Here is a 22137-nt window from a genome sequence, read left to right on the forward strand (position 1 = left end):
TGTGTATTCCCTCGCCCTGATTAGTTGCTGCTCTGTGGTGGCAGTAAGGAGCCTGTCATCTAGATATGGAAACACCCAGAACCCTTGACGCCTCAGGTGAGCCGCAACTACTGCCATGCATTTGGTGAAGACCCTGGGGGCTGTGGTGAGACCAAAGGGCAGAGCTCTGAACTGATAGTGACTGGCTCCCAGCCGGAAGTGTACATATCTCCTTGACCATCTGTCCATTTTTATGTGGTAGTACGCATCCTGGATCGATAGAGCACATCCAATTGTCCTGTCCCAGAAAGGGAATAAGGGACTACAGTGTTACCATCCAGAACTTTGTTTTCTTGACTAACTTATTCAGCCTGCTGAGATCCAAAATGGGTCTCCAGTCCCATTTTCTTTGGAACTAAAAGGAACCTTGAGTAAGTTCCGGATCCGATTTGGTCTGCGGGGACTTCCTGGATGACCCTTTTTCTTGGCAACCTTTGAACCTCTAGGTTTGCTTGATCCTGAAGACTGGGTGGAACATCTGGGATAGAGTATTGTCTTTTTGACAGGGGAAGTAGGGAGAAGGGGATATTGTAACCTCAGGATATTATGGATAGTACCCATGTGTCTTCTGTGATTGTCTACCAGGCTTTTGGGTACAAGGATAATCCCCCCCCCCCCCGACTGTCTCTGGAGTCGGAAAGTCAGGCCTCCCTTCAGGAGCACTGGAAGGACCTACCAGAGAAGGTATCTCTGTCACCCTGATTCAGCGGACTCCCCCTGCTATGGGGTCGGCGTCTTCCATTGTTATTTCCCCCTCTGGCCCTGGGGGAAAATTCTCCACTTGTGTCAGGTGAAGCTCCCTGGGATATCCAGAACCATTTTCCTGTTCTTCTGGCCTTTAGGATAGGGCCTAGATGGAGCAGAAAAACATACCCCCATGGCAAACAGAGTTTTGCCATCCTGTTAAACCTGGTAAGAGTCTCTTTTACCTGAGGCCCAAATAGGAACGAAACATCAAAGGGGGCATTGATAAAGGAAGACTTGAAGGGCTCCGCAAAATCACAAAGGTGCATGCAGGAGTGTCTGCATAAGGTTACCCCTGTGCCTGCTACCCTGCTTGCCCTTTGGCTTCATAAGAAATGAGCCACATGGAGGAATTAACCACTGAAGTTAAGGTTGCAAGCAGAGAAGCCGCCTTGTACAAGGCTCCTGCAGTTGTAGGATCCTGTAAGGTATCTCCTAACTCCTTGAGGAGATCCCTTTGAAGTCTTGTAAAGTGGGACAAATAGTTCAGTGACCTGCGTGTAAAGGTCACTGAAGAAAACATACGCATCCCGTATCTGCCCATCGTACGAAACTCTTTATTCGGCGGATGGACAGATGAAGTTTCCGCTAATTCCTTCTTGGTGGCTGCTGCCACCACCATAGCATCAACGGGAACACCTTTAGATAAGAACAGTCCATCTTCAGGGCCTGTAATGAATTTATTGGGCCTCCGCGGAACTGGTTCCATCATGTCTGGAGAGCTCCAAGCCTTCAAACTCACTACCTGCAATAGTGGGTCAAAAGGAGGAGATACCCAAGAGGTGGAGGGTAGGAAACCAAATGTATCCAGGTACACTGCCTCGTCTTCAGAAGGGGCAAGGTACTTTCAGTCACCCCCTCTGTCTAAGAATTTCTAAGATGTCTGAAGAGGAGACATCTTCAAAGGGGGACCGTGGGGACCCTTCTGAGTCATCCAAGTCTGTGCTTGATGTCAAGGACGCAGAGGAGTCCACATGCTTCCTCTTGCAAATCCTCTTCTGAGGGACCTCCTCTGATGGATGCTCAGGGGAGGTTTCAGATGAGGTGGGATTGCCCAATGGGGCATCCTGGAGCATGGGTTCCCCACGCTTGGGGCAGAGGAGAGGTTCAGAAGCGGACACCGGCACTGAAGGCAAAGGAGCTAATGTAGCTGAGGGTGGAGTTCTCAGCAGACAGCATGCTCATCACCTCGAAGGCATCATAGTCCCAACCCAAAAGAATCTCCAGCTCCGAAGCAGGAGACTTCCTCCGAACCAAGGGCGATGGCTCCGAGGCCGATGTAGGAGCCGAGCTGACCTGCGCCAAAGCTCCAAGAGGGAGAGTAGGGTCAGACAAGGGTCCGATGCCATTTCCCCCCTCAGAGCTGACTAGGAAGTGTCGGCTCCCAGATCTCTCGGCAGAAGGGGGTATAGAGGAGATCGGAGCAGTAGTCAGAACCAAAAGACCAGATGAGGTTACTGGAACCGATGGTTCCACCACTACCACTTCCATACACTCCGGCTCCGAACTCTTGAGGATTCAGAGGAGGAATTGAGACAGATGTTGTTTGGGCTGTCAGCACCATTTCCATCTTGGATGGGCCTAAAAGTATTTTGGCTAATGCTGGTGTCCTAAGAATCCTCTTTACCACCCTCTTCACATCATCATCTGAGAGGCTCCTGTATGACCGAGAGGAATGGGTAGAAGACAGATGACTGCCCACATCAGATTGCAATAATGGAGACTGTGGAGCAGACTGCACCGGTTCCAAGGCAGGAGACCTGGAATGCTTATGGGACCTTACTGGCTCAGACAACACAGATGGAGACGTAGGTGAAGATGTCTTTTTGGAACCGAAAGTCGGATCCGACTTAGCTTGTGATTTGCCCTTGTCCTTAGACTGGTCCAGACTCAGAGCCAAAGAGGATGAAGGCTTGACTTTGTCCGATTTTTTAGCTGGCTGAGTCCCCTCCATGGCAGCATCAAAGGGGCTCTTCAGTAAACCTCTCAAGATTAACTTGTTTCTTCTCTCCTGCAGGACTCGTGAACTAAAAGCATGGCAGACAGAGTACGAGTCCTGCAGCCGAAAAGGTCCTAAACAATAAATGCAACTCATGTGCCCATCCATAAGGGACATCTTTTGGCAGCACGAGTCACACTTTTTGAAACCCGAAGGTTTCAAATCCTTGGCAGTATCCTTGGACATCATAGAGAAACAGAAGTATGTCTAAGGCTATAGACTAGTAATAAGAAAATAATGCAATAACATTATTAATACCACTATGTAAGAGAAGAAAATAGGCAATAGACAAAAAGAAATATATATATATATTTTTTTAACAGACAGGGAAAATCAGAGAAAGGGGGGAGAGCCTCCAAGTTAAATGGCAAACTCCCCACCTAAGGACAGCCTCTAACTTAAACGGCAACTCCTTAAAGTTAAAGGAAAGGCAAGAAAAGGACGAAGAACTCTCTAATTTAAACAGATTTGGAAGAGGGGGAAAGGCTGGAGAGAAAAAAACAGTTAATCTACACAAAAGCAAGTCACTCAGATAGGGCAGAGTAGATAGAAATATGAAGGACAACTACAGTTATCAAATTAATAAGCTAAACTAGAAATTTTTGTTGAAAAATATAATAAGGTAATAAACACTTGGCCTGAGCCAATATTCGCAATCTCGGCGCTGCAAGCAGCAAACGAGATCTAGGTAACTATTGCTAGGCATGCTGGGATAGGGGCTAGCCTCAAGCCAGTAAAAGCTCTCGAGCTATAGTATACAGCCGAGTCGGAGCCGAGGATCGGCTCCGAACCCAAACAGCAAGAACGAAGGTGAGATATGGACAACATAACATCATGTATTTTTCTCATAGAAAATAGAATGTAGTCCCCAATACAGTGCTTATCTGCCCTAGTTTGTGAAGAATTAGATTATCACCAAATCCACAAAGCTGCAGCAGAGAGTTAGACTTGTTCATTGTGCCAGTGGCAAGAAGGTTATGAGTTTATGGCATCCATATTGCTGTCTTTATACCAATTTCCCTAAAGCTTTGGAAGATGTCCAGTCACAAGTTCATAGGTACTTACTAAGCAACTTATTTATGTGAATCGTAAGAAGCCTAGTCTTACATTCTTGTGGTAGTGCTTAGCCCTTATGTTTTGTGAATAAATAACCCACAGGTAGGCATCCATGAAAGATACAGGTGCTAAACAATGGTAAACTCGTAGTTTTCCATCCATTCATCCAAATTACATTTGAAAAGAGTAAAAGTAGTTCTTTGTATTACATAGAGTGGAAGATGTTTCTATACGATACACACCTATCCATCCAACATGTTGTATTTATGTTAAAAAAAAACAACCTGGCTCCCTTGACTGGTTGTTCATGCTACCATTGGACTTGTAAATGTGTAATAGGTCTGACAAAAGAGGGTTTTGTTGGTCCATATGAAAGGCAGGAAGGCAAAAGCAAGGGGCAATATCATCTGATCCTTGGCAGGATACATCCCATATAGCTTAGTTTACTGCAACAATGATCCAACGATGAACATTTCTGAGCGTACAGCATGACAATGCAATATCTGTGGTAACAAGGTTCAGCAAATTTGGCCCATTGCTACGCGACTACATTTCTGACCTAAGGAGTTAGCACTGATGAAATAGAGGAATCATTGTGCATATTTATTTCTAGTAGTGTATTGCTTTCATTTAAAGATCAACAGATAGACAGATAGTTGAAATGCAAAAATATAACAGTATTTGGTTTGAGGGTGAAGGAGACATAAGAAATTAGAACAGCCCAGATACCCACAGTCATTTGAACAGTATGAGATAAGTAAGGAAAGGACAGCTGTCAATCTATCTAAATTGACATTTTCTGAGACTGATTGCTCCTTATTACAGAAGGGTCTGTGTTTCATTCCTATCCATTGAGATTCTCTTGAAGAAGCTTTAACTAACTTGAGAAACATTTTAGTGGTAACTTGAACCTTAAACTAATATTAAAGGCACTGCCAAAAAGATCTAGTAAATTTTTACTAGTAAGTGCTCATGTTATAATTTCTTTTCACGATGTGTGTGAGAAACAGCTACTGGATTTATATGAAAAAAAACCCTATTCAAAAATATAATTTGACTAAAAAAAACATGATGCATTAATTAAATTGCTAACTAATCCAGACATTGTGATAAACCAAGCGGACAACAGCAGAGCAATTGTGATTATGGATAAATTCAATTATTTGGCCAGTATGAATGATTTATTTTGAGTAATGAAAAAGCATTTAAAAAAATAAATCCTAGCATGTTGCATAATATTATTTATAATAGTCATAATATTCATATATGAGCTGCAGTTGTCTAATATCACAATTATTTATCTGTTTCACATCCTGTAACCCTCTTCCTGTATGGACTTCTGAAAATACATACAGATTTTTAAAATCCACCAATGAGACCTATTGTCTCCAGTAAAGGCTGGGTAACTGAATCAGTTTCCTTATATTTAGAGCACCCCTTAAGTCCTTATGTAAGTAAAGTACAGTTACATCAAGGCTATAGGAGATTTTCTAGATAAACTATAGCAGTGGTATGAAACCCAACATAGTGGTGATTATTACTTTGTTACTCTTGACATCACTTCCTTGTTTACAGTGATACCAAATAAGTATGGGACTGATGCTATAAGGGAATTTTTGTGTGCTAGTAGTGAGTTTATTGGGAGAGAAATAGAAACTATTTGCTCCCTATTAGACATTGTATTAATCAGTAATGTATTTTTGTTTGAACAGCAATTGTACCATCAATTATCTGGGGTAGCAATAGGTACACCCGTCACAAATACGTGTGCCAATTTAGTCTTGAATTTTTGGGAAGTTACTAGTGTCTGTAATGCCACTGATGAATATGCTCAGCCTGGTGAATGGCATGTCTGTCAATGATTAAGAAATCACCACTTGCGTTGGTTGACCTAGAAGGCCTTATGGACCTTTGTGTGCCACCTTGGTACACATCACTGTAGAGTTTGTGTTGGATGATGGAGAGTGTGAGTGAAGCTGATAAAGTGTATTAATGTTGCTGAGGAACGTGTGCCAAGCATGGTCTCAGAGACCACTGAGCCTTTAATGGAGATGTCAAAGTTAAAAAAAAAAAAAAAAATTAGCTACTGATATGATCATTTTTTAAAAAAAAAAAATCTGAAGAGGCTGCTTAATGGCTTTATACCCATTTACTTAGTTGTAAGAGCTTAATAGGTCTCTCTAAATGTTTTATTGTTGTGAAAATATGATTTGTTGGCTGTCTTTTTTATTTTGTTTATAATGAGTTGCGCTATAGTTATTTATATTGCACTGAAGGGTTTCACCCGAAAGCTTTGTGGGTTTCTATTATATACATGAGTTTTATTGGTTATACTTTTTCCCTTTTTTGTGTGTCTATGTGTGTGTGTTTATTTTTATTATTCCTATTTGGTTTTGATAACATGAATGCATATGCTAATAAAGATACACATATTGGGTTTTAACTACAGGTTCAGACTGAGGTAACTGTATTTAATAATTTTTAAATGACTGTCTGAAGAAGTCAAAATGAAATTGCTCACTGTGCAATAAATTTTATCTGACATTAAAATTTATGTTCTGCAAATGTTTGCGACATCAGTCATTCTATTTTTACGTTTTTTTCAACTATGTCAGTACAGTTATTTTGTTTGTTTGCATGTTTATTGCACATTCAGTGCCTATCACTTCTGCAGACAAAATGTCTGTTTTTCTTTTCCCTACAGGTTTCATCACTCTGGACCTATGAAGTGTGCCCCATGTCTTTGAGGCTTATCTTTAGCACTTTAATACTATAAATGATTTGCAGACCTTTCACAATTAGTTGTACACACAATTTGCTCCTCTACAAAGAGAAACCAAACTGTGCAGGCGTTCTACCTTCTAACCTAATGACCGCATCCTTTCAGATGGACTCCAGACTAAATATCAATAGCAGTCTGTCTCTATGAGAATAAGTGTTCTTATTAACATAGCATTATGACACCTGCTACTAAGTATACAACTGTATTCATTAGGAATGAAAACTTTATATTAATACATACTAAATGATTAATAATGGAAAAAATTCATACCAGGAAACACATTTTCACACATTCTTGATATAACTGTGTTTGATAAAACACTAGAGATTTTGTGCTAGCTGGTCACCAGTCTGCTCAGTACTTTTAAATAAGGACTTTAGTGATCATTGCATATTATTAGATATACAAGCAAACTCAGCAAATAACCTATTTCCAACACAAGTAAGATATCATTTTCATTTATTAGTGCACTCAAAAAATCTTTACTCTCACCAGACTAATAGGTGATTCTTAACTGGCACATCTTTACATCATCTTATATCAGCTAACTTACTGCAAATGTAAAAAAAAAACAATTATAGTGCTCATACAAAAATAGTTTTGGCTTACATATTGTGTACAAGACTTTGTAGGCATGGGTACCACTGGAAGGCATACTGTCTGAGGAGGAGCATTTTTTGGTAAAGCGAAAATTGGCCTTAATTTCTTGTCAGCTGAAAGAAGTGAAACATAAATCAGTATAAAACTATTGATTGCATAAATAAATGTACAATCAGCATCTGTTGCCTGTCTATGGAACCAGTGAAGTTTAACTGTAGGCTACTATTTGCAAAGTAGTAGGAATTACTCAAAATGTACCAATTATGTTCCCATTTAGGTGAACAATCATTTCTGCTCAAAAAGTGTAAAATATTTCACAAAGCAGAAGTAAAAAAGATCAAGGAAACAAAACTGATTTATGAAGAAATTCACATAATATTATCAGTCAAATTTAAGGTAATTAAAAATATATACTTCTAAAAATACTTTTAAAAAGTGTTTCAATTTGTCCACAACCAATGTTTTAATAGTCACAATCTCTTTCTATAAGGAGAAAGCTGACAAATATCTGCAATACAAAGACCACATTGGCACTGAAAAATCAAATGCATTTTTCATTTTATATTGCATTAGTTAAAACTTTACAAATGTAAAGCATTCCATTATAAATGTGAAAGACCAAAATTCCACTACTGTTAACCATATTCTTTGCTGTCACACAAATGCGCCCATAAGTCAATTAAGATTTATGACTGTTTTATGTTTACGCCAACTTTTTGCTATTTCATAATCCGGATAAATGGTATGTTCATTTAAAAACGGGTTGAGGAGATTGACATGCTGTTGCATTGAAAATGAGAATAATTTAGAAGGGGGTTTATTCTTCACTGCTTGAGTGCTACTTCCCAAAAAATAATAGTAATGGAATATACTATCAGCCTGAGAAATGCAACTGTTACCAGGTATAAAGTAATAGGAAACTTGTTAGTTGGTTTGCCCATTAGAAGACTGGTTAGCACCCTCTCTCCCAAATAAGTGCTGTCCAAATTAAGACTAATGAATGACGCTGTCCACTTTAATGATGTGTGTGTGTGTGTGTGTGTGTGTGTGTGTGTGTGTGTGTGTGTGTGTGTGTGTGTGTGTGTGTGTTTCTCTTCACTTTCTCAAGACACCTTTCATTGGTTCTCAATTAATCAACAAAATATTCATTCAGAACCGATTCAGCAATACTGGCTGATAAGACTTTCCCTACTGAATGGCACACTGTTACAGTCATCCCTCTCCATAAAGGGGGAGCGACGACAGACCCTGGAAATTATCACCCCATTAGCCTGACAAGTCTTATATGTAAAGCAATGGAGTGCATCATCATGGACCTGATTAACAAAGATATAGGAAATCTCCAAACTCTAGACCCCACGCAATTTGGCTTTGTGAAAGGGAGATCATGCCTGCTCAACCTGGTTGACTTCTTTGAGTCAGTCACCAGGGCTGTGGATGAAGGTAAGGCAGTGCATATAGCCTACCTTGATCTAGCCAAGTCCTTTGATACCACTCCTCACTCGGGAATTATTGATAAACTCACCAAACTAGGCATCAACCCCTATATCACTAGGTGGGTTGCAAATTGGCTCACAGATAGAACACATAGTGTGAAAGTAGCGGACTCCAAGTCAGACTGCCAACCAGTCACGAGTGGAGTCCCACAGGGATCGGCCCTGTGTTCTCTCCTGTTCGGCATCTACTTCTCAGAAGTCCAGGCTAACACAAAGGGACTCCGGCTGACCAAGTTCACAGATGACTGCAGGCTGGGAGCCATTATTAACTCCCCAAGTGATGCAGACATCCTTCAGAAAGGCCTCACTGAGATCAATGACTGGTGTTGAAACCATGGCCTTAAGCTTAACGCCAAAAAATGTGTCTTAATCACCTTTGATAAAAGCTGAGTTCCCACTAATTACCACATCGATGGGAGCCCACCGGAACACTGAAGACGTTATAAGAGATCTGGGGGTGCAGGTTGACAGCAACCTCTCCTTCGACCACCACATTGCCACTGTGGTCAGAAAGTCCTTCTATGTGGAACATCTCATTACCAAAGGTTTTGCATCCAGGAAGAAAGAGGTCATGGTCTCTCTCTCTACTCTGCCCTCATTAGGCCAATAATCGAGTATAATGCCCCATTTGGCATATACTTCACTAGACACCTGCAACAGCTGGAGAACACATGTCCTACATAGACAGACTCAAAAGACTCCAGCTATTCTCTGTCTCATATCGCCTACTTAGAGACAATCTTTGCTTGACTTACAAAGCCATGTCTGACCCAGCTCTGTTAGAAATGCTACATCTAAAGAAATCCCAATCCCTCTGCATCACACGCTCCAGAGACCTCAACCTCATTACCACAATCAACAGAACATGCAGGAGGGACAGGTTCTTCACCCAGAGGCTGCCCATGCTCTGGAAATAGACTTCCCATACATGTCAAACAGAGCACCTAGCTGTCCCTCTTCAAGAGAAATCTTGCTGAGTGGATGAGTAATAGAAAGTTCACCTCGGGGATCCCTCCAGTGGCTCTACTTGATAGAGGCACTGTGAACTATCATCAGGCAGCACAATGCCAGGGCACTTCTATGGGCTAGGCTTGTAAAGGCCCCAAGGTCATTAGCCTAGTGCACACCTATGAACATGACCCATGGTAGAACCTGGAAGGGAGAGCCATTAGGTCAAGCTCAATAAATAATTTGGGATGGTTTGTGAGATGATGATATGTAGCTCAATAATAAAGAATATAATTTTGTGCATGTGTGTGTCTGTGTTTATGTATATATCTACATATAAATAAATATATATGTGTGTGTGTCCATGTGTGTGGGAGAAGTTAATATGTTCAAATGTCACATTGGCTGACATCTGTTTAGTTGACAAAATTTGGTCAACAGGTACATGTAATCACTCAGTATTCAGGGTAAGGGAATATGCCCTTTCCCCAATATTGTGCGATCCAATCAATTTCTGGAGCAATAATGGGTTACTGTCTCCAAGATAAGTGATATATTTTTCATAATTCATGATTTCAATTGCTGCTCCTCATTTTCATCTTAAAAGGCAGCTGTATGTTCCCCCTTTTGTTCCTGCTCACTCATTTTTCCTTCCGAGTTTCTTTTTCTCCCTGGGAACAGTATTTTTATCCAAATTTCTGCAAACCCTGTCCAGAATCTTGGGCTTAAGCGGCTTTCTTGTTTGGGATCTCTAGCACTCTCCTATCTGCCAGCGTACTTTACTGTTGTCATTTGTCTTGGATTGTGGCTTAAAAGGGTCCCAAGGTCCAGTCCACCCACTAGGTTAACACAATATGTCTTTTACCTGCCAATGCCCCTGCTAGCATGAGCCTGCTCTCTCTGCATTTACAAAGAATGCAGAAAAACACAGCAGAATATTCAAGGGATGCACCAGCTCCTCCTTCCACTGTTTCTGTGATATTCAGAAGGGACAAGTGCATTGCAGACAATGCCAAGCCTAATACTGATGGTACTTTCACATACCCGAATCCTAACCACAGCGCTACACACTCAAGGACTGTACAGTGATTTCCATGATCTCTTGCATTTTAACTCAGCATATGGCCAGTTACCAGGTGCCACTCACTAACTTTTGCAGTACAGGCTCTGCAAGCTGGAATCCGATCATCATAGGTCATATATTCAGGGCTGTATCCCTACATGTCCAGGTCATGAACCCAGTTCACATAAATGTTATGCTGGTTAGACTATCCTTGGCAGGATACTTCCCATACGTTATTTTATTTATTTATTTTTATTTTACATTTGTCAACCGGGATGGTCAGACTGGACGAGGTCCATTTTCAGCAGAGGCCCGGGGAGAAAAGCTCCACATAATGTAAAACCATGCAAGACAACGTTACATAAAATACAAAACATTGTTATCAACAAAACATTATCAACATTTGTTCAATAGTAAAAAGTTACAAAAAAAATTAAAAAATTATCATATACGTAGATAAGTTAACTACAAAGATAGTACCAGGCAAAGATAGGTTTCAATTAAGGATGCTGGGTTTACAGACTGTAAAGTAATAGGAGAGAGGTAAAAGAGGAAGGAAGTACAGATATAGTATTATGTAATACATGGACACAGCCATGAACCTCTAAGATACGATTTAAGCAGGATTTTAGAAGTCACAGATAAGGGGAGGTTATTCCAGCTTTTAGCTATACAGTGTGAGAAAAGAGCTTTGTCTGCAGTGTTGTTAGCTGTGGAGATCTAGAGAAGTGATTTACTGGCAGAATGAAGAGGGCGGTTTGCGGTATAGTGTGTTAGTAGTTGCTTTAGTGCTGGGATTTTATCAGGATATTTTAGAATACTATATGTGATGACTAGTTGGTGGAAAGTTAGTAGTTGTGAGAATTCCAGCCACTGAAGTTCCCTTAGTGGTAGGCAGTGATGGGTTCTGTAGGTGGAACTGGTAGCAAACTTGGCCACTTTATTATAACAAGACTCAAGTTTGTCAAGGCCAGTTTTTTTGATGTGGGTCAGTACTGGTGCTGCATACATTAATGTGGACAGTAGGTGGGATTGGGCTAGGGTGACTCGTGCCTGATCTGAAAGAAAGTTTTTGTGTCTATATAGGGTACCTATGTTGTGAACCTTTTTGATGGTTTGCGAGATATGGATGTCAAAGTGGAGGCTGTTATCTATTTCAATGCCTAGGAGTTTGGTATGTGTAGAAGGGGAGATTGCAGTACCATTTGTGGAAGTGATAGAGAAGGAGAGAGGAGGTTTTCAGGATTTATTGGGAGTAAACAGGAGCAGTTTGGTTTTATTGGGGTTGAGGATAAGTTGGATATCCGAGATCCAGCATTCCACTGAGGTAAATGATTTCTGGGTGAGTTGTTGAAGAGTGGTAAGTGATGGGGCTGAGCAGATTAGGGTGGAATCATCTGCATACTGTATGAGTGAGGCATTTTGGGTAGAGGTGTTCAGATTGTTGGTGAAAATAGAAAAAAGAAGTGGCCCTAGTATGGAGCCTTGGGGTACGCCTATGATTGTGGGAAGTAGAGGTGATAGTGTACCTTGCCATTGGACAGCTTGATGTCTGTTGGACAGATAGATTTTGAACAAGGCAATAGTGTTAGGGGTAAAGGATAAGGAGGTAAGAGAATCTATTAGTAAGGAGTGAGAGACCATGTCAAATGCCTTTGAGAGGCCTAGTAATATGGCAGATACAAAGTTATTATTATTTCTATGTTGCTTAACCAGGTTTTTGAAAGAGAGAAGAGCGGTAGTTGTACTATGGTGTGGGCGGAAGCCGTGTTGTGTGCTGGAGAGAAGGTTATTTATATTTAGGAAGTGCATGACCTGTGAATGGATAAATTTCTCAAGTATCTTCAATTTGGGAGGCAAGATGGCAATGGGGCGATAGTTAGAGAAATCATGAGAGTTGGGAATACTGCAACCATGATTAGTGAAGTGCATTTCGCTATAGTTTATCAGTACAGGACAAGTTTAAAAATCTTTGTTTTCTGTTTCTGTGGTCTTGTCCTCTAGCTGTACCAGCTGCTGTGTCAAATTGATACAGCACAGAGTAAGTAATGTATATTTGGTCTAAATAACATGTCTAAACCCATGGAGGATCACATGGTCAACTCTATATGACTGCAGATGGAAAGGACATCATCTGCAAGGACTCCAAGGCCTTTTACTATTTTGTTAACTTAAAACTGCTGACCTTTGAATTTTTGCAGGAGGCAGCACTCTCTGATATGAAGGGTACTGGTGGTGGGCTATGCCCTCATATCCTTGCTATGTAGATATATACTCAGATCTGAACCCACAGGTTGAGGAAGAATGAAAATTGACAACACAAATAGAAAGTTGTGGTGAATACATAACTTCTTTATTTGATGTTGTCATTTTCATTCATTCCTCAATCAGTGGGACAGAGTCCCCAGCTACATATCTCTTGGGAGATCTCATGGAAGGATATTCCGGAGCAAGGCACAGCCAAAGGATGCTCTATTTCTGGATATAATAATCTAACTTATAATGTGTAACAAAGGTATGAGTATTTGACCAGCAGGTGGCTGCACAAATATCATTGAAAGATACTGTAGGGCAAAAAGCTGCTGAGGTGGACATTGACCTAGTAGAATGAGCGTTTAACATGTTCAGGTGACGTGATACCTTTTGCAGAGTAAACATGAGCAATATAAACATAGTCCATTTGGATAAGGTTGTTTTGGACACAAGTCCCCAGTTTTACTTTGGAAATTAAATTAATAATTGGTCAGATTTTCTGAAGGCCTTTGTTCTGTCCAGATAAAAGCATAACTGTCTATGTACATCTAAAAGATGAAGGGCATATTCACCCTTGTTCTGGAAATTAGGAAAAAATACAGGAAGACTGATGACTTGGTTGATACTGTGTTCAGAACAACTTTTGTCAAAAAGGTTGGCTTCGTACATAGAGTGACACTGTCTTTATGGAAAATCAAATAAGGTGCTTGGAAGAAAAGGCTTGCGATTCTGAAATTCTCCTAGCCAGAGTTATAGCCACCAAGAATATTGTTTTTCATGATAAGAATATGAAATCTACTTTGGCAGCAGGTTAAAAGGGGGAGTGAATTAGGGCTTGTAAAACCATAATGAGATCACACAGAGGGGTGGGGTCTTTGATTGGGGGCCAAAGTAAGAAGGTACCTTTAAGGAAGGCCTTACACACATTGGAAGAAGCCAAAGAAGAAGAATTTCCACCTATGTGGTAATTGGATATGGCTTCCAACTATACTCTGACAGTAAAGTAGCTTTCTCCATTCTGGAAAATGGAATGAAGTCAAGAATTGCTGGAATAGCAGTGGTAAAGGGATCTATTTGTTTTAGGTGAACCCAAATGGAGAATATTTTCCATTTGCTCTTGGAAATCTTTCTGGTGAAAGCTTTATGTGAACATACCAACATTCTTTTAACTGGGAAGGAAAACCTGGAATGTCTAGCCATAATTGGAATTGGAGAAACCATGTGGTCAATTTGAGGCCTGTCAAATCTGGGTGAGTTTGTTCTGAAGGGTGGGAAAGGAGATCTGGACTTGGATCCAGCATCCAGGAAAGACATATCATGTGAGACCAAAGAAAGGGAAACCAGACCTGTCAAAGCCAGAAGCGTGCAATGAGGATCACTTTGCTCTTCAACCTCTGTGCTTTCTGGAGAAATTTGGTGATGACAGCTATAGGGCCAAGCATGGACTAGAGCATCTCTTGGTGACTGTCCCTGAGTGGGGATCAGGGCAAAGAACCTGCTGCATTTGTTGTTGGACTGGGATGCAAAGAGATCACAGCAAGGCTGGCCCCATTTGATGAATATCAAGTTTGCCATAGACCGAGAGGCCACTCATGAGGCATTAGGAAGGTTCTGTTGAGCCTGTCTGTTACAATGCTGAATTTCCCTGGAATGTATGCTGCTACTAGAAAGTGGCTGGAAGAGAAATTGCCCCCTGCCAAACTCTCATTCCTTCTCGACAAAGGGGTAAGATCTGGTTTCCCCATGTTTGTTGATGTACCAGACTATGGACATATTGTCTGTCTCTAGTGCAATAGTCCCTAGAGGAAGAAAGCTCTTTAAGGTCTGCAATGCTTGAAGCTCTCATCTCTAGAACACTGATATGCAGACTGGTCCTGTGTTGACCATGTGTCTTGAACAAATCATTCCAAGTAATGCCCCCCCCCCATCCCAACTGGGATGCGTCCATGGTCAATGTGGCGATGCAGGGAGAAAATTAACGGGCATCCTTCCTTGACATCCCTTGAGGGAAGACCCCAGGACAGGGAGTCTTTGCACGCTTGAGATATTTTCATGGGATGCTTCAGTGATAGGTGTGAAAGGACCATTGTACTGTTAGAGTCCATTGAAGAATCCTCATGTGTTAGGGAGCTGTAGGAATCAATGTTATGGTGGCAGCCATTGAACGGAATGCTTTGAGAATTAATTCTGCTGGTGGTGAAAGGATGACTAGGATTTGTCTGATATGTAATCTCAGCAACAGGATTCAGTTTGAAGGAAGAGAGCTAGGTAGTTGCATGTATCTAAAATCACCCCTATACTATTATACTATACCCCTATACTATTACTTGGACTGGCTGTAGTTGATATATTTTTGGAATTTATTGTAATTCCCAGAATATTCACTAGGTGACATGGATAATGCTTGGCTTGGAGGAGCAGATGCCTGGTTGATGCTGTCAGGAGCCAGTCATCCAGTTAAGAGAACACATTGAATCCAAGCAGTCTTAGGTGAGCCGCTACTACTACCATACATTTGGTGAACACCCTGGGGGCTGTGATGAGACCAAAGAGCAGAACTCTGAATTGGTAATGACTGCTTCCCAGTTAGAACTGGAGAAACCTTCGAGAGCACCTGTTCATTTTGATGTGATAGTACACATCTTGAAGATCTACTGAGCACATCCGGTCATCTTTTTGGAGGAGAGGTAGAATAGCCCGTGACTATCCGGAATTTTGAGTTCTTCATGGATTTGTTTAGGAAGGTTAGATCCAAGACTGGTCTCAGGTCACATCTTTTTTGGTTAGAAACAGAATTAGTCTCAGGTCTCCTGTTTTTTTTGGCACTAAAAAGAACCTTTTTGGTGTGGTGGAAACTTCTGGATGACTTTTTTCTAGCAGCTTTGAGATTTCTTGTGCTCTGACTCCCTCTGATTGGGTGGAACGTCAGGGATATTTTTCTTTGGAATGGGAGTTTTGAAAAAGGGAATGTGATATCCTATGGATATGATCCTTTGCACCCAACAGTTGTTTGTAATGGATAGCCAGGAATTTAGGTGGAAGGATAGGTGCCCCGCTACTGCCAACAGAGAGGGGCAGGCGGGCAACTGTTCAGGATCACTGAAAGGATCTATCTGGGAAAGACTGAAAGGATCTATCTGAGAAGGAATCTCAAGATCCCTGGTCCTGTGGACCTCCTCTGCCATGTGGGTGGCATCCACCTGAATAGTTATTTCGCCCTCTGCCTCAAGGAGAAAACTATCCCTGTGAATTGTGGAAAGGCTGTGTGATTTCTTGAACCACACTTTCTTACTTCCACCTTCGTTCCTGAAGAGTAGTTTTTGAAGGGTAGAGAATCGGATTCCAATGGCAGACAAGGTTTTTGTGTTTTTTTCACATTGGGAGAGAGTATCTTTCATGGCTGACCCCAAAGAATGATGACCCACCAAAGGCAGCATTGATGAATGATGCCTTGAAAGGTTCCGCAAAGTCACAAAGTCACATCCAGGCATGTTTCCTTATGGCAATGGCTGAACCAGCTGCCCTTGAGGAACCCTCAAGCAGCATGTGAGATTAATCTCATGGAAGCATTGAAGATGGATTGTAGGGTGTCTATTCTCAAGGAAAAAGTTTTCTGTTCCTCTTGAGAAATGAAGCTCGAGGCAGTGTTAGAGAGTTCCTTTAGTAAGTGCTTGTGCAACTTGGTAAAGTGAACCAAGTAATTCAGAGATAGCAGTGTGAAGGTCACGGATGCACACTCCCATTTCCCAGATCTGTCCAAATGTCCAAAACCCTAGTCTCCCTGTTAGGGGGATGGACAGTGAGGCTATGTTCGGTTAGCAACTTCTTCGTCGCTGCTGCAACAATCATGGCATCTACAGAGGTACCTTTTGTCCAGTGTTGCTTATCCAAAGGGGCACTGAGGATTTTGCCAGCTGGTTTTGATATGGGCTCCATGGTGTCTGGCTCTTTCCATCTCCTGCGGGAGACACAGTCTACAAGGCCTTCCACAGGAGGGATCGCCCAAGATGTAAACTGGCCAGACCCAAAGGCTTCCATGAACACTGACTCCTATGAGAAAGGGCTTTGCATAGACCAACCACCTCTTTGGAGTAGAATTTCAAAGATGTCTCTGAAGGAGACATCAGGTGCAGATCTTGGGGAACCTTACCATTCATCAAAGTTCGTGTCTACTGTTAAAGATTCTGCAGGGGAATCTTGGTGCCTCCTCTTACACAGTCTCTTTTGAAGGACATCCTTGGTGGGATGTTCCAGGGAGGTGTCAGAAGAAAGTGGAAGCACTGCAGGGACAGGTGTTTGGAAGCTCATAGGGTCTTGGCTGTCCCCTGAGGTGGAGGATGAGCAGGCTCAGGCACAAAAATCAGAATAGGAGCAGGATCTGAAGGCTGTTGAGTTGAAGTAATTTTCAGCTGGGAAAACACCCTCTCCACCACTCTGAATGCAGAAGGACCCATAGAGTTCCTTGGCAGTCCCTCGGGGAGCATAGTTCTCAGAGCAGACAACCACAGACTCTCATGGATCCCATGCTCTGAAGAAGGAGTTGGAGCCGAGCTGTCCAGCACAGAGGCTCAGAGGGAAATTGATGGCTCTGAACACAAGTTCATAGGTAGATACTAGGCTATCAGCCCTAGGGGCTGTACAAGCCTAGCCAAAAACGTACCCTGGCTTGCGCCACCCAAGAAAATTATTTTCCTGTATCCCTGTCGAGCAGAGCCACAGAGGTGATCCCCACGGTAATTTCCCATCCAATCATCAAGATTTTTCTTTAAGAGTGCTAATGAGGAGCTTTGTTTGATAATAGGTAGTTTGTTCCAAAGCATGGGAAGTCTCTGGGACAGGAATCTATCCCTCCAGCATATTCTGTTTATTGTAGTGACAAGGTTTAGGTCCCTATAGCGTGTAGCTCGGAGGGATTGGGATTTCTTTAAGTGGAGCATGTCCACAGCTCTGGGTTTGACATAGCTTTGCATGTTAGGCAGAGATCGCCTCTGAGTAGGCAATAGGAGCCGAAGTAAAGCTGGAATTTTTTGAGATGGTCTGCTTAGGGCATCTGTTTGAGGCCATTAATCCTCTTTGTTAGGTATTTCTGCAGCCTTTCCAGTTGTTGTAGATGTCTTGTAAGGTACATACCAAAAGGGGCATTGTACTCTATAATGGGTCTAATGAGTGATGAGTAGAGGGGAACAATGACCTCTTTTTCTCCTGGATGAGAAACCTTTTGTGATGAGGTGTGCCACGCAGAAGGATTTCCTGACTACCGTGGCAATGTAATTATCAAAGGAGAGACTACTGTTCACCTGTGTCCCAAGGTCTCTTATTACACTTTTGGTGTTAAGTAGACTACCACCTATGTGGTACCTCATGGGTACAGAGTTTTTACCAAAGGGGATGACAATGCACTTTTTGGCATTGAGCTTGAGGCCATGGCTTTGATACAAGGCATCTGTCTCAGTGAGGCCCTTTTGTAGGATGTACACATCATTAGGAGTTTCAGTTATGATTCTTAGTTTGCAGTCATCTGCGAACTTCGTTAGCCAAACACCTTGTGTGTTAGCCTGTACTTCAGAAAAGTAGATACCAAACAGGAGAGGACCCAGGACTGAACCCTGTGGTACTCCACTTGTCACTGGTCTGAAGTTGGATTTTCAGTCTGCTACTTTCACAGCGTGGGGTCTTGTCAGTGAGCCAGTTGGCAACCCATCTTGTGACATAGGGATTTATACCTAGTTTAGTGAGTTTATCTATAATTCCAAAGTGGGGGATGGTGTCAAAAGCCTTTGTGAGATCTAGATAGGCTGTGTGAACCACCTTACCATCATCTACGGCTTTGGTGACTGCTTCAAAGGAGTCAATCAGGTTTAGGAGACATGATCTGCATTTTACAAACCTGAACTGGGTGGGGTCCAGAGTATGGAGATTACCAATGTCTTTGTTTATAAGTTCCATGATGATACGCTCCATGGCCTTGCAGACCAGGCTCGTTAGGCTAATGGGGCGGTAGTTCCTGGGGTCCATGGTGGCTCCCCCTTTGTGGAGTGAGATAACCGCCGCTGTGCACCATTCAGTGGGCACAAAGCCTGAGGTGAGGCTATGATTGATCATGGTGCTTAGGTGGGGTGCCAGTTCATTCTGTATTTCATGTAGAACGCAGCCTGGGATGTTGTCAGGTCCCATGGATGCTGTGTTCTTGGCTTTGGAGAGTGTGGTTTTTACCTGTGCAGCCGTGATTACAGGAACTTTGCATTCTTCCGGTACAGAGATGGGCGATTTAGGAGGTGTAAGGGGGGGGGGTAATGTTAGCATGAATCTATCTGCCAGGATGTTGGCAATATCAGTTGGTTCTGTATATCTAGTGCCATTGTGCTGTAACTCAAGCAGATCTGAGTGTTGCCATTGAGATTCTTGACATATCTATAGAATGCTTTGTGGTTGTCTTTAGAATCAGTGGCGATATTGATTTCATAACTAGCTTGGAAGGATTTTATGAGGGATCTCAGCTTCTTACTGAGGCTGACCAGGGAGTTCTTCCAGTCATGGGATTTTACTCTTTTTTTGCAACAGTTTCTTTTTTTTGTTGTAGTGTTTGTATATGGCAGGGGACCACCAGATTGGCTTCCTTTTTTTGGAGGATAGCATCTTGGTTCTGTTAGGGATAGCACAATCCATGCACTCATGTGCTTATAAAGTGCATTTGTGTAGGATTCAGCAGTCATACATCTATTGTCTGTCTGCATAGGTGTCGTGAAGTTTGCCACTTCTGTCTTAAGAAGCGTGAAGTTGGCTTTGGGGAAATTTTTTATGATGGTTTCTCTAACAGGATGTGGGTCAGGATGTGGATGTCTAAGCTGATTAGCTTGTGGTCAGATCTGACTAATTGACCTCTGGTGTGGAACACTGGTCGCCCATGTTGATAATGACCAGGTCTAGGATATTGCTGCCCCTGGTTGAGGTGTGGATAAATTGATCCAAGGAGTTGGAAATCGACCATTATTAGGGTGTTGGGTTGTACCGTAATATTTTCCAGTGTATGAAGAAATGAGGAGTGGGAATCCTGGGGCATGGTGGGGGATCTGTAGCAAGTTACAGTTTGGATTGTTGTCCTGCCCAGAGTTAGTTGCACTTGGATAATCTTGGATGCATTATGCTGAGCAACTAGCCTGCAGTTGTGGATATCCTTAATGAATATTGACACAATTCCACCTTTAGTGTTTCAGTCTAGGTTAGGTGGCCAAAAGGTGTGGTATGAATTATAGCCTGGTAATGCAGGGGTGCTCTCTGGAGCCTTGAACCAGGTCGCTGTCACTGCACAGATGTCGATGTTTTCCATTTTAAGGAGTGCCTCGAGTGAATGCATTTTGAGGTTTAGACTTCTAGCATTGAGTAGCATTACCCTCAAATTTTGCTTGCTTGTACTTGTTATGGTGGTGAATTTATCATTTGAACCTTGCCTAAAAAAGGCACTATAGGGGTGGCAAGAGCCTTAGCCAGTATCTGGAATCCCAAGGGCAACTGGTGCAGGCCATCTCTGGCAAAGCATCGTGGTCTGTCGATCATGTCATCCCAGGCAGACAGATACTGGATCTCCTTAGAATGACACCATAAGCTTAGCCAATTGTTGAAGTCAGTAATTTTGTCCTTGTACTGTGGTATCATTCTGGGTGATGGCAGGATGCTACTCAGGGCTAGGGTCATACCTGCCTGGGCTACAAGATCAGAGAGCTCCTCCATGTATCTTTTCATGTAGTCCAGGGAGGTACATCTCAGGTCATTCACACCAACATGGACAACGACAGAGTCATATTTGCACTTGTTGTGGCGTGACCTGACTGCATGCATTATGTAGCAGATCCTCGCACCCTACAGGCAACTAACAGTAACTTTGTCCTTGTTTAGCCAGGTGAGTGGAACATCAGTGTGCCTGACTATAGAGTCATCTATGACTAGGGTACGTTGTTATGCCTTATGGGCTGTGGGTGAGTGACATGCTGAGTTTGTGGGCTATGTGCATTTGGGTTGAGTTGGGGGGTGGAGGTTGCATTTGTTTCTGCTTTGGAGGTCTCTGTTGCTTGAGCAGATTTTTATTGAGAGCCTCTGTGAATGTAGGTGTGTGTTTTGTGTTGCTATGTGTGTGTTTTGAGGGACTATGTGATGAATAAGGTGTGGTGCAAGTGTTTACCTTCTCTTCTTGACTGTCTAGTCCAGTCTTGGTGAAGAGAGCTTTGCTTCCAGTTTGGCTATATAAGTGCATCTCTCACAGGTTGCAGTGTTGGGTGGTAGGAGGAGATGGTTGTCTGTGTACATGAGGCAATTGCTGCATTGCCCCCAAGATACCCAGATTCAACAGGTAGACAGGAGAAAACAGTGGGAACTGACCCTTAGACATGCTTGGATAGGTGCTTATTTATTAAGTACTAAAAACTGTTTTCCTCTAGACAAGTGAGGAAAGGTGAGTGTTGTAGTAATTTGTAGCTTATTTAGTGCTTACAACCAGTTCTGAACAAGTGCTGAGCTCAAAGAAACAGATTTGAGTGCTAAAACAAAAAAAAACTGGCTAGTTCTAAGGGAAATTTTGAAGAGCAGACTTTATGGTTCTGGGAATAGTTTAACCCTAGCTAAGCAGCTATGCATAAAGTGTATTTTTTTAATATAATGGTAGCAAATGACCAAACTGATCGAAACAAATTAACCAATAAAAAGCTAAAAACTGAGCCCCGTTCCAGCAGTCTTTGATTAGACAAGTTCTAACTGCACACTCCTGCCACTAGGGTGCAGGGGAACCTTCTCCAAAAAAGATGGTCTGGATTAGTGTTCAAGTTATACAAATAAAGCAAGATTCAGCAGGTCTGAATTTAGTCTATGCTACAGCAAACACGGTGTACCAATTTCAGAAAGAAACAGTTCAAATAAGCAGGCATAATAAGCCTTTAACCAGAAACTCCCAGCTCCGAAGGGCAGAATCTACCCTCTCCTCCCACAAGAGTCCAGACCACACCTTCTTAATGTAAAATAACTGGCCTGAAGCCCAAGTGCTTAAACTAGAACTAATACACTTTAAGAATAACAGACACTAAGCCTTCAATCAGCAACTCCCAACTTAGAAGGACCACCTGTCCTGCCACAATAGTGCAGACCACAAATCTTCTTACTGTAAAACAAC

At 42.3% G+C, this 22137-nt stretch overlaps 1 protein-coding gene across 1 annotated transcript in view; it reads right to left on the reverse strand.

The window, feature by feature from the left end:
• LOC122791455 (mucin-6-like) overlaps positions 1–22137 on the reverse strand; it is a 1068266-nt gene that overhangs the window by 849155 nt on the left and 196974 nt on the right. The window contains exon 6 of the mRNA XM_044059200.1: positions 7230–7333. Coding sequence (XP_043915135.1) covers positions 7230–7333 — 104 coding nt within the window. The remainder of the gene's footprint in view (positions 1–7229; positions 7334–22137) is intronic.

This window comes from Protopterus annectens, chromosome 17.part0, assembly GCF_019279795.1.
Source record: "Protopterus annectens isolate FY-2018-M chromosome 17.part0, PAN1.0, whole genome shotgun sequence".
NCBI lineage: Eukaryota > Metazoa > Chordata > Ceratodontiformes > Protopteridae > Protopterus > Protopterus annectens.